The sequence below is a fragment of the Pseudoliparis swirei genome, chromosome 9 (assembly GCF_029220125.1).
Source record: "Pseudoliparis swirei isolate HS2019 ecotype Mariana Trench chromosome 9, NWPU_hadal_v1, whole genome shotgun sequence".
Taxonomy (NCBI): Eukaryota; Metazoa; Chordata; class Actinopteri; order Perciformes; family Liparidae; genus Pseudoliparis; species Pseudoliparis swirei.
This window is the reverse complement of record NC_079396.1, coordinates 3,923,708-3,936,886: the sequence shown is the minus strand read 5'-3', so window position 1 is coordinate 3,936,886 and position 13,179 is coordinate 3,923,708. Positions and strand designations below refer to the sequence as shown.

Here is a 13,179-nt window from a genome sequence, read left to right as displayed (position 1 = left end):
CGCTTCACGCCAACGCATTCTTTACATTTTGCTCCGCCCACAAAGGCTCCGCCTCCGTGCTCTTGTGGTTACCTGAGCCGAGCCTGCAGCCAAGAGCGGCGCCGGGCTCTTGGCGTTGGCCGACGTCTCCGAGCTGTAGGTCATGACCCCGTGAGGGTTCGGCTCCGCACCGCCTCGCAGGACCACCTGGATCTCTTCCCCTTTCCAGTCCGCCGGCTCCTGGAAGGGGCACCAAGCTCCCCAACGGAGGCACTGCAGGAAGGCCGCTCGGGACGCGGAGGTGGCCGACAGCTGCGCGGCGGGAAAAAGACACGAGATTCAGACGCTGACATCATTGTTGGTATTATTCCATAAATGGAAGAAAGAAAGATCAGATGGCTACAAAAAGGCATGGAAAATGTCAAGGAGATAATATCAAGTGGTTTATGCCTTTAATTGTTTTTTTAAATGACACATTATGACCTGTATGAGATACATGACGAGGCAGTAAACTCATTAGCATTAATTGCACGAAAAATAACTACGTTTGAGGAGGTTTGTTGACAGGAGCCATGTGTCGGGTGAGTCGCACCCTCCAGGTTTCACACCAGAAACCACGAAAAAATGCCAATTTGTGAAATTGTGTTTGGAAGATTTGGATGAGCTGCATGGGAGGGTGAGAAGAGAAGCTGATGGGAGGGACTGAAGGACAGAGTTCCAAAGGGGCGGGGTCTGGAAGGCTTGTCAGAGCACACTACCGACTTGTATTTGACATTCAAAAAGATAAGAGTGGATTAAGTTTTCCTTTCAGCATAAACGTCTTCCATCCCATCGCCTTCACGGCGCCACGGATTCTGATGGCGGCGTGTAAAAACCTCCATTATCCAGAAGATAAGGAGCTACTGCATCTCCAGAGTTTTAGTCAGACCACTTGTTAGAAGGCAAAGAAAATACACTGTGTATTACTTTGCCATAATATTACTGTGAGAACTCAACCGATCCGTGTGAATAATTTAGAGGGCGATATGAAAATAGAAGCTTTGAAACAAATGCGTTGCAGTTTATTTTGAGTATTACCACCGCTGACAGTTCTATATGGTCAATGCATTAGGGGGATTGAGCACTGGGTCACACACACACACACACACACACACACACACACACACAGTGGGAATGGTAACCATACAATCAGTCCCTCTGCAGCCCTCCCGGGGGAAAGTCACAAGAGGAAAAAGAAAAAGGCTTTTTTTTTTTTTAAACGATCCAACAGGGGACTGAGTTTTTGTTAAAAAAAAAAAAATCGATTAATGTAATGATTCCTTGTGGTCACATGATGTCTATTGTTCTGTCCATCTTGGAGAGGGATCCTCCTCTGTTGCTCTCCTGAAGGTAGGAAGGTAGGTAGGTAGATAGATAGGTAGGTATGTAGGTAGGTAGGTAGATAGGTAGGTAGATAGGTAGGTAGGTAGGTAGGTAGATAGGTAGTTAGGTAGGTAGTTATCTATTGTTCAGTCCATCCTGGAGAGGGATCCTCCTCTGTTGCTCTCCTGAAGGTTTCTTCTTTTTTTCTATTTCTTGGGAGTTTTTCCTGATCCTATGGGAGGTCAAAGGTCAGGGATGTGGTGAGTGTGATTGTAAAGCCCTCTGAGGCAAATAAATAAATAAAACTCACAACCAAACGGCGTCTTTGTCTTTTCGAGGGCACTTTTTAAAATGTCAGATTAGTATGCGAAGTAACCCTCGGCGTCCTGTTAGCTCGCTCCCAAAGCTTAAAGTCAAGCGCTCAGATAATGGGGCTGACATTTTACATTTGACACGACACACTACAACTGGTAGTGAACTTCAGCCAGAGGGAAGGAGCTAAAGGTGTGAAAGGTTAAAGACGTGTCATCCCTTTGTTGTGAGGAGAGGAACCGTCTCTTCAAAATGCCATACACACACATACACCACCGTTCACAAGTCTGGGGTCACTTAGAAATATCCTTATTTTTCAAAGTAAAACTCTGTTTTTTTCAATGAAGATAACATTAAATTAATCAGAAATACACTATATACATTGTTAATGTGGTAAGTGACTATTCTCTGTTGTTTAATGAAGTCTCTACAGAGGTGTGTAGAGGCCTATCTCCAGTGTTCTAATGGTGCATTGTGTTATCGCCTTAGAAGACTAACGGAGGGGTAGAAAACCCTTGAAAACCCTTTTTATGTGAGCGCAGCTGAAAACAGTTATGCTGGTGAGAGAAGCTATAACACTAGCCTTCCTTTGAGGGACAAGTTTGAAGAACAAAATTAATATTACAAGAAAAAATCATTATTTATAACCTTGTCAATGTCTTGACTATATTTTCTATTCATTTTGAAATTCATTTGATGAATAAAAGTGTGAGTTATCATGGAAAACACCAAATTGTCTGGGTGACCCCAAACTTTTGAAGGGTAGTGAACACACACATATCTGTTCTATGCATCTTTTTAAAGCTTGGCACGTTTCAAGTGGCTCCGGATGCAGATCGATATCACATTCCTCTCAGGAGAGAGTTGCTTTTAGACCATCATGTTACCCCCGAGGAGCACAGACATTAACAGCTATTTTATTAGGAGCCGTAAATCCAGAAATATGTGCAGCCATAAAACAGATAGCGGCATATTCCCCATTGAGGCATTGCCACTTCTCTCCGTCTCATGGGGTTGAATTAATAAGATGCTATGTCTGGGAAAAAAAACTAAATTAAACAAGTCTATTTTCAAAGTGATATATTTGTGTGAAAATGATCCAACTGGGGGGAAAGATCATTTTATAGCACAGGGTGTATATAGCCTGTAAAAAAAATGAGAAAAAAAATGATGGAGAGGTGATTTATCTAATGTGTCTCTTTCCTTTTTTTCTGTTATTACCTTCGCATTGAAAATGCGGAAGGTTATGTTTTGATTGCCGTATATTTATTTATTTATTTATTTGTATGCGTGTTATTCGCAAAACTCAAAAAGTATTGAACCGAATCGCATGAAATTTGGTGGGATGATTGGTTATTATCCGGGGACCAGTTGATTAGATTTTGGGATCGATCGGGTCAAAGTTCAAGGTCAAAGGTCATGAACAGGTCAAAATCTTCTTGAATCGCATGCAATTTGGTGGGATGATCGGTTATTATCCGGGGACCATTTGATTAGATTTTGGGATCAATCGGGTCAAAGGTCAAGGTCATGGAAAGGTCAACATCTTTTTTTTACCATAGCACGATACATTTTTGTCCAATTGGCATGCAACTAATGCCAACATGTTCATAATTCAATGCCCAATCTTGTGATATGCGAAGGTATGCGCTCTACCGAGTGCCCATTCTAGTGAAATGAATGTATTTCGTTTCCGGAGACGATTCAGGAGCTCAAACGGCGGCCGAAGCTCTGTGACAACGAGGGAGACAAAGGAGAGCAATCAAGGGCCTCACCTACAGCCTCAGAGAGAGAGAGAGAGGGAGAGAGAGAGAGAGAGAGGCTTTTATCTGTCCCGACACTCGATGCCCATTATCGCACTCTTGAGGCTGACTCCATGTGCAGTAAAGTGACTGCAAAGCGAGGATGAAAAAAGGACCGTGAGACAAACCACCCGTCGTCATACCGTCTCAGCCCACATCTTCTCCCTCCCCCCCCCGTGTGAAATGAACATCCGTGACTGGGATCAAACAGGCAAATAAATGACTTGTTAATGCTCAAATGTGGAGGATTTTCTTCTCTTTTCTTTCTCCTTTTTTTCACCTGTGAAATTCTGTAATCACAACAATAGCACTAAAACTGAAAAATCCCTCTCAGAGCAACATGAGTCTCTACCCGTGGTTTTAAAAGTGCAATTCACGTATGAAACCGCGGGAGGCGCCGACAGCTCGGGCTCGACAGCCAATAGGATCGAAGGAATCTCAAAGGGAATCGTTGCCGGAGAAGAACCATTTCTGGTTCTACGAAGAACCTTTCAAAACAGGGTTCTTTGAAGAACCATTTCCTTAAAGAGTTCTTTAAAGAACCAATAAAGGTGTCTCAAACAACCTTAAATTTTTTTTTTTAAGGCACCATTTCTGTTCTTTGAGACACCTTTCTTAAAGAACCTTATACAATTGGTTCTTTAAGGCACCATTTCTGGTTCCACAAATAACTTTTCAAACGAGGGTTCTTTGAAGAACCATGTCCTTAAATAATTCTTCAAAAAACCTATAAAGCTGTCCCATAGAACCCTAAAAAATGGTTCTTTAAGGCACCATTTCTAGTTCCACGAAGAACCTTTCAAACCAGGGTTCTTTAAAGGACCATTTTCTTAAAGAGTTCTTCAAAGAATCTATAAAGGTGTCGCAAAGAACCTTCAACATTTTTTTCTTTAAGGCACCATTTCTGGTTCCACAAAGAACATTTTAAACCAGGGTTCATTAAAGAACCATGTCATTAAATAGTTCTTCAAATAACATATAAAGGTGCCTCAAAGATCCTTAAAAATGGTTCTTTAAGGGACCATTACTGGTTCAACAAAGAACCTGGAACATTCTGTAATCACAACAATAGCACTAAAACTAAAAAAAATCCCTCTCAGAGCAACATGAGTCTCTACCCGTGGTTTTAAAGGTGCGATTCACACGTGAAACCGCGCGAGGCGCCTGCAGCTCGGGCTCGACAGCCAATAGGATCGAAGGAATCTCAAGGAGAATCGTTGAGTCGTGGTTCCGAAGAAAAACACGGGGGGGATGATTTCTTTCCCAGCGCCGGCGGAAGATTCACACGCCGCATGTAATGCTCAGATAAAAACAAAAAAACAGGTTGTGGGGATATTCTATATCTCCTGTATACATGTTAAGATTGATAACGGTTTGTTTGGTTGACTAACTTATTCGCTTGTTTGTACCTGGCTCATACTTTGATCATTTGTGAACTTGTTACTATATAATAAAGTGTGATAAGACCACCGTGCTTAAAGTACTTTTGATGTCTCACAAGGTAACGGAACATTTAATTCCACCACAGTATTCATAAGATGGGAGATTGTAAAAACCCTTTGAGGGTTGTAATCTGCGATATGAACGACGAGTTGAATCGTCGACTCCGACCTTCGACGAAAACCACAAGATCCACGACCGCTCTGGCACACACACGTCAGCGGAGACGGGTGTAGCTGGTTTAACGGAATCGTGGCGAGGGCCACGGTGCTGCGGGGGGTAGTTATCCGATGTCTGGGGCGTAGGCTTTTTTCCGTGAGACGGAAAGTTGCCTCGAGGGTCCGACAGATCGACTCCTTCCGAGCTCCGCTGTACCTCGGAGAGTCCTAATCCATCTGGTAGGCCTGACAGCAGAGAGACGTCAGATCAATGAGCAATTCAGCGGAAATAAAGAATGTTTTCCTTTCTTTCTTTTTTTTATTTGCTCTTGCGCTGGTTTTTCCATCAGCGGATTCATCCGTGAATTTTTTTTCCATTTGAATTAACAGTTGCTTTTTGGAACAGCTGGCTTCAACGCCATGTCGAGATGATCAATAGCCGATCCCTCCAGAGTGCGATTACACTGTCAATTTGAGCTATATTTTTTTTAATAAGAGTCATTAACTTCCACATGAAGAGCGGGCGAGCGCTTGTTCCAACAGTGCCGAGAATAGAAACGGTCGCCTCAGGCAAGAGAGGGAAAGAGAGCAGCAAACTTTCTCATGAAGTTGCACTGAAAACAATAACAGGAGAGGCTCACGTAATTGCTCCAACTGGCAAAGTGTTTTCTGAGAGAAGAATCCATCAAGCTTGTTCAGAAGCTGCAGCGTCTCAAAAGAAATATTGAAAAAAATATTCGACGGGGTTGCAAGCGAAGATCTCGTGTCTAACCTGGAGCAAGAAAAGTAATCAAACTTGTTTTTGGGGGGGGGGATGAAAAAAGGTGAAATTATCAAAAGATGTCAGAAGGCACATTTTTGCACATCAAAAACAGCAGATACACATATTCATATTCCAGGCAGACGAGAGGAACTGGAAGAAGAGGCACAACCAGTCCTCTTCATCGCCACACAGGAACATGAAGGAGCCATCTGGAACCGACAATGGTTCTTCAGAGTGATGCCATAGAAGAACCAGATTTGGTTCCACGAAGAACCTTTCAACCTTTCGTTCTTTAAAGAACAATGTCCTTAAAGAGTTCTTCAGAGCACCTATAAAGGTGTCTCAAAGAACCTTAAAAATTGTACTTTAAGGCACCATTTCTGGTTCCACAAATAACCTTTCAAACCAGGGTTCCTTAAAGAACCATTTCCTTGAATAGTTCTTCAAAGAATCTATAAGGGTAATCCATAGAACCTTAAAAATGTTTTTTCAAGGCACCATTTTTAGTTCCACAAAGAAACTTTCAAACCAGGGTTCTTTAAAGAACTATTTTCATAAAGAGTTCTTCAAAGAACCAATAAAGGTGTCTCAAAGAACCTTCAACAAATGGTTCTTTAAGGCACCAATTATTGTTCCATGAAGAACCTTTCAAAACAGGGTTCTTTAAAGAACCATTTCCTTAAATAGTTCTTCAAAGAATCTATAAAGGTGTCGCAAAGAACCTTAAAAAAATGGTTCTTCAAGGCAACATTTCTAAAAGGGTTCTCTCATAGGTGATGGTTCTCTATAAAACCACAAATCCTTTTAAGAACCATTATTTTTCTGTGTGTGTGGTGGAGCCTCCCCCAATCACGTGCTCATGAATGTCCTCTGTACCGTGACACCCCCCTGACCTTATGAACCCTTCCAGTCCGAGTTTCCCTGACCACGTGCATCACGTGACACACGGTCGACGTACCCTCCCGTCGGAGTCGACCTCCACCCTTCTTTTTAAAAGAAAGCGTTCATGTTTTGTTGTTGTTTGCTTCTGATCTTAAATGTCAAACAAATGTTAATTAAATGTTAATCAAGCATCTGAAGCACAGTAATGTCATCAGGGTTTGAAGCGATATATTTAGCTGATTTGTGGCCTCTTCTGGAGGCTGTTCCCCCCCTGAAGCCCCCCCCCCCCCCACACACACACACACACACCCTGTTTCCTTTTCTCCCAATGAGAAGAGAAGTTGAGGTTATGGCAAAGAGAGGCACAACATGCCGCAGAAAAAAAAATATGTTGGCCCTGCCTAATTAAAATGAATGTCAGCTCTCTTACCCCCACCCCCCCCACACACACACACACACCGCGAAGTGCATCAATCTCCGCCCGCAATAGGCCCGGAGTGGGTCTTACCCTGTCAGTGCACGCCAGCAGCGGAGCCATCCTTCTCCAGACGGATGCTCCGCCCTGGCAGCCGGAGAGAGGCCAATGGTGATGATGATGTTTGCACATCTTATGGTTGCCATGTCGATGGGGCACCTCAGGCTGAGGCCCCAGACGTACCTTTTTTTTCCTACTTTTTTTTCTTCTTCTTAACAGTAGTTGATGAAGTGGTCAGGGGCATTTTGGGACAATTTGAGGCCGAAACAGTTGTAAAAAATGAAATTTAAAAAAAGAAGCTGTCCACAGCAAGTTACAACTCATAGAGATGTAAGAATCCAGTTTTTGGATGGTAAACAGTGAATTTCTTTTTTTAATGTCAGCCTAAATCTTGAAGACTCAACAAGGGCACTTGGCTCAACATATATTCTATACCTGAACATGAAGTTGATATCACATTTATGCGTTCCTATATTTACGTGGAGAGGAATGTGTAACCCTTGCCTCACATGGCATGTGCAAAACCCGATAATATGTCCGAGCTTTCAAGCCCGACGGCTATACTTCATGCAATGTGCTCACGCAGTGCGGATGAAAGATATATTTGGGACCGTATGGATGAGGTATTATGTCCTCGCCGTACGATGGGCTCCTGATCCTAATTTACCTTTCAGAAGGTAATTTCTCATCTTTTTCACATTAACATTATCTTCAGGTGATTTTTGAATGGGGGGGAAATGCCTGATGGGCTGCTGCAATGAGGGATGGATAATCATCTCGTGGTACTTTATGTTACCGCTCTCAGTTAAATGCGTTCCGATTATTTTAAATGAGGAAGCGTCTGGCGCTGAAGCCCACACTAGGCCGTTGATAATGTGCGGGTTTGAAGGTGAACGTGTCCTTGAGGTCATTCTCTCTCCTGTAAAAACAGACTACAATGATCTGGACATGCTAGTCACTACATGAGGCCGTGAAGAGATTGAGATCCTGAGTTAAAAAAATGCTCGTGGTTGTCATGTGACATGTTCAGCAGGAAGTGCTTACCAACACCGTGCTAGTAAGCACACATCAGGCGAATGGGAAGGACATTATGGAAGGCTAGGTATTTGGATGAAAACCAAAGAATTGGACCCGGTGCGAAGACGAGTGAAGGGTATCGCCAATGTTCTTCCAATTCGTGAAGCGTGGCTCGTACGGTCATGGAAAACCTGGAAAAGTCATGGAATTTGTAAATGATTTTTTCAAGGCCTGGGTAAAAAAAAATCCAAAATGTTTTGGAAAAGTTGTGGACATGTGTTGTATTCATATGTGCATTTACGCTGAGTTTTAAATAATTAATATGCTTTTTAAAAGAATGACGCTCAAAATATAAGCCAGCATACGCTCTCATACTCGTACATTTTACCCGCTGCAAGTGAACGCACCTTAACTGAAAAGACAGAAAAGTTTATTCTTTTAATCAAACTATTGTCTCTCATTCATTTTAGTAATTTTAAGGTTATATACTGTATGCTTTGGAATTCTCATTGTTAGTTTAAATACGACGTTTTATCACTTAAATCGCAAGTCTGCACAGAGATTTTTTTTAAAAAAGTTTAGTCATGGAAATTTGGTTTAAAGTCGTGGAAAAGTCCTGGAAGCCCATTGGTCAACATGTCTATGAACCCTGGTAAACCTGCTGGTGGCGCTAAAAAAGAAAATTTACGAGGATCGTCGAGTGTCTATCAACCATCGTTCAAGATATTTTACGGCTAGCGGTCTCGTATTTTTATTAAATAGAGCAATTATTTGGTCCTCGTCCAAACTGGAATTTTTTTCTCAGTGTCTGATTTAATACAGAATATATACAATTCAGTTGATGCATTTACACTTTTGTTGTATTGAATATTTAATAAAATGACTTTTTTAAGGATTTAAATGCCCATTTTATCTATATTTAAAAAATCTCACGTACCCCCTGGAGTGCCGTTACGTAGCATTAGGGGGACACGAACCGCCATTTGAGAACCACTGGACCTCAGTATACAAAATAAGTGCCACATTTATAAATGTAATGATTGGTTAATTACACGTGCAGTTCTAACTATACTCGAATAGACTCGCTTTCGACCAAGCGTTCACATTCGCGGTAAATTGCCGTTGAACTCGACGGATCTTGAAGCGGCGCTATCGATGAGGTCGGGATCTGCGATCCGAGCGCAATTCCTCCCCGATCCCCCATTGGGCCCTCGGGGAAGCCGAATAGAGCACGATCGCCCCGCTGGGTTCATTTGGGCCGACTCGTGCCGACGTGTAAAAAAAAGCGCGAGTGTTAATGATCTCGGGGCATGTTCCACTTCCTTCCATCTCATTGTGGGGAGTAAGTGGCGGGAGCTGTGGGCTGCTGCCTGTCACAGGGTCTTGGCTGAAATAATGACTCCAACGCCCCCAACAGACCGAGGTAGTAGTAATAACTGTCAGACTCCGTCTCCCATCGATGCCCACATCCCCCTAATTTAGGATTAATTCCCTCCGGACTCGAGAAAGCCCCGACTCGCTGTGTGTCTTTCCCCACTTTCTTTGAGCTTCTCCAAGAACTATGTTCCTGCAAAAAACGCCTCATTTCAGCTTATCACAAACTTGGCTTTTCTGCACGTGTATGTGTGTGTGTGTGGGGGGGGGGGGGGGTGTGTAGTGTGTAACAGCAATAGCAGCTTAGAGTTGGAAGCAGTTTCTAAAAAATTAGTGGTGCCGTAACTATTTATGTATGAGAACGGGGCCGCTCATAACCTTTTTCTTTGAAGAACTATTAAAGGAAATGGTTCTTTAAAGAACCCTTGTTGAAAGGTTCTTTGTGGAACAAGAAATGGTGCCTTAAAGTATCCAATTTTATAAGGTTCTTTGAAGAACTATTTAAGGAAATGCATGGTTCTTCAAAGAACCCTCGTTTGAAAAGTTCTTTGTGGAACCAGAAATGGTGCCTTAAAGAACCAATTTTATAATGTTCTTTGAGAAAGGTGTCTCAAAGAACAGAAATGGTGCCTTAAAGAACCATTTTTTTAAGGTTGTTTGAGACACCTTTATAGGTTCTTTGAAGAACTATTTAAGGTCATGGTTCTTCAAAGAACCCTCGTTTGAAAAGTTCTTTGTGGAACCAGAAATGGTGCCTTAAAGAACCAATTTTATAACGTTCTTTGAGAAAGGTGTCTCAAAGAACAGAAATGGTGCCTTAAAGAACCATTTTTTAAGGTTGTTTGAGGCACTTTTATAGGTTCTTTGAAGAACTCTTTCAGGAAATGGTTCTTCAAAGAACCCTGGTTTGAATGGTTCTTCGTGGAACCAGAAATGGTTCTTCCATGGCTACACTCTTAAGAAACATTTTCCAGATGGCACCTTCATGTTTATCAGTGTGCATGCGTTTCATTCATTAAATTGGCCGTGCTCACAATAATAGAAACTCACTCACAGCAACACACAAACAGCCACTTAGAAGTCACGGAGGTGGGGGGGGAGGAGGAGGGGGGGGGGGGTACAGCAATTTGAACAGCCTGCACCTGTCCGTGAACCAATTAAAATCAAAACAAGTGTCCGAGCTGTACGCCGACACCTTTAGTGAACCCAGCCGGCGGCCGTGGTTCCTGCTCCCCACGCCGTGGATGTTCCCTCAGTGGAAGGAATAAATAGATTATTGTCGTGATGTTTGTCCTTCGTAAAGGAAAAGACTCTCTCACAGCGCACCTGAACACAATCCCTCGGCCTTCGGTCAGGAGTCAACGATACGGACGCAGCAGATTCAATATTAGGAGAATGTTCAATACACAACCCGGTGAATAATTCAGTGTTCATCTTCTGATTATCTTCGTACGCCTGGAGGAGGATCATGCGTTTGGTTGCGGGGGATTCGTTTATTCTTCTTTCAACATATTTTATTGATCTCTGTATCCTGACTCCTCTTGAACCTGCCAAAGTAAAGTGTCCGAAAGTGATGAAGAGGAATTAACGGCGGGAAAGAATCGAAATCCAAAGAACTTTTTGAACCGGATCAGATGAATGAATCCCGACTTGTGTTATCTTTGCTGACATCTCGACTGTCAGGAGGGAAAACTGGGTGAAAAAGCACTTTCCTAGTTATAATCTGGTGTTATCCCATATCCCAGATGTTCTAATTATTACAACAGAGTGACTTTACCTGTCTTAAGGTAGACTGTTAAGGGGGCGGGGCTTAATGAGCAGTAACTTGTGGGCCGCACGTAAAGTAATGAGGAGCAATGGAAGCCCGCGTTCCGAGCGTGAACAAACGACGACCAGTCAAAACTACAATACAGAAGGGATGGAATTATCCGGAACACTCAACATAACGTACATTTGCACGTCACAGATCTGTGAACAGGAGAACCGAGTCTCATATTGCTCACCGCTCTGCTGAAACCAGGCCGACCAGTATCACGAAATAAGCTTCCTCCATGACGTGTTATGAGCTTATTAATAGGGACATCGTTGGAACCAGCTATACCTTTATTTCCCAAATAACTACAGACCAAAAAATAATGGTTTTTAGATGTTTCTTTGAAAGGCGTTGTGGTTCTACGAAGAACCGTCACCTACTGAAGAACCATTTTTTCCTTTTGAGGCACCATTATAGGTTATTTGAAGAACCATTTAAGGGAATGGTTCTTTAAAGAACCCTGATTTAAAAGGTTCTTTGTGCAACCAGATATGGTGCCTTAAAGAACAATTGTTTTAAGGTTCTTTGAGACATCTTTATAGGTTATCTGAAGAACTCTTTAACCCTTGTGTTGCCTTAGGGTCATTTTGACCCGAATCAATATTACACCCTCCCCACGCCTTTGGGTCATTTTGACCCGATTCAATGTTTCACCCTCCTGTTACCTTTATATTTACTAACATATTTTACCCTTTGGGTTCAATTTGACGCCAGCAATTAAAACCTCCAGAAAATTATTAGAATTAATATTGTTTTCCAAGTTTAAGTGTGAGGCACTTTATGTTTGTTTGTTGACTACCGAAAGAACACCGACATTAAACATTGAATGGGGTCAAATTAATCCAAAGGCGGGGGGAGGGTGTAATATTGATTCGGGTCAAAATTACCCTAAGGCAACACAAGGGTTAAAAAATGGTTATTTAAAGAACCCTGGTTTGAAAGGTTCTTTGTGGAACTAGAAATGATGCCTTAACGAACCATTTTCTGAAGGTTCTTTGAGACACCTCTAGGTTCTTTGAAGAACTCTTTAAGGAAATGATTCTTTTAAGAACCCTGATTTGAAAGGTTCTTTGTGGAACCAGAAATGGTGCCTTAACGAACCATTTGATGAAGGTTCTTTGAGGCACCTTTATAGGTTCTTTGAAGAACTCTTTAAGGAAATGCTTCTTTAAAGAACCCTGGTTGGAAAGGTTCTTTGTGGAACTGGAATTGGTGCCTTAAAGAACCATTGTTTTAAGGTCCTTTGAGACACCTTTATAGGTTCTTTGAAGAACTATTTTAGAACCCTGGATTGAAAGGTTCTCTGTGGAACCAGAAATGGTTCTTCTCGGGCCTCACTCTGAAGAACCATTTTTAATTCCAGATGGCAAGTTCATTAGTCTGGTTTCTAGTTATCGTCTATCAATAAACAAAACACGACTACCATTACAAGATATTTTGTATAATTTTGTATCATTTTCAGAGGCTTAAAGCCGAGCCGAGTCCAGCGATTCGCTCGATTCCAAAATGCTGTGCTGCCTGAATCGAGTCCCCGTCGACTGAAAAGCTCTCCGTCACTATCAGGGTACGTTGACACGAGCCTGGCGCTGACGGCCGATAGCGGCGGCGGGATGTTTTCCCAGCGCTGTCAAATCCGAGTCCGGTCACACTTCAGAATATGTGAAAACGTCTGGACGAGTTCTGTGTCCACTGCACTCAATCGGTCTCAGTTATTTGGAAAAAAGGATTTTCCGTCGCCCCTTCTGACAGCCGACAGATGTTTCCAGGGTTTGAAGTTCGAAATCAAACGCACAGACGGGAAA

General features: G+C 42.5%; 1 protein-coding gene across 2 annotated transcripts in view; it reads right to left on the bottom strand.

Annotated features, from left to right (window-relative positions):
- The window catches only part of nphp4 (nephronophthisis 4), a 179,687-nt gene that overhangs the window by 82,532 nt on the left and 83,976 nt on the right, over positions 1 to 13,179 (bottom strand). For both annotated transcript variants that reach the window (XM_056424207.1, XM_056424208.1), the window contains exon 9: positions 73 to 291. In XM_056424207.1, coding sequence (XP_056280182.1) covers positions 73 to 291 — 219 coding nt within the window. The remainder of the gene's footprint in view (positions 1 to 72; positions 292 to 13,179) is intronic.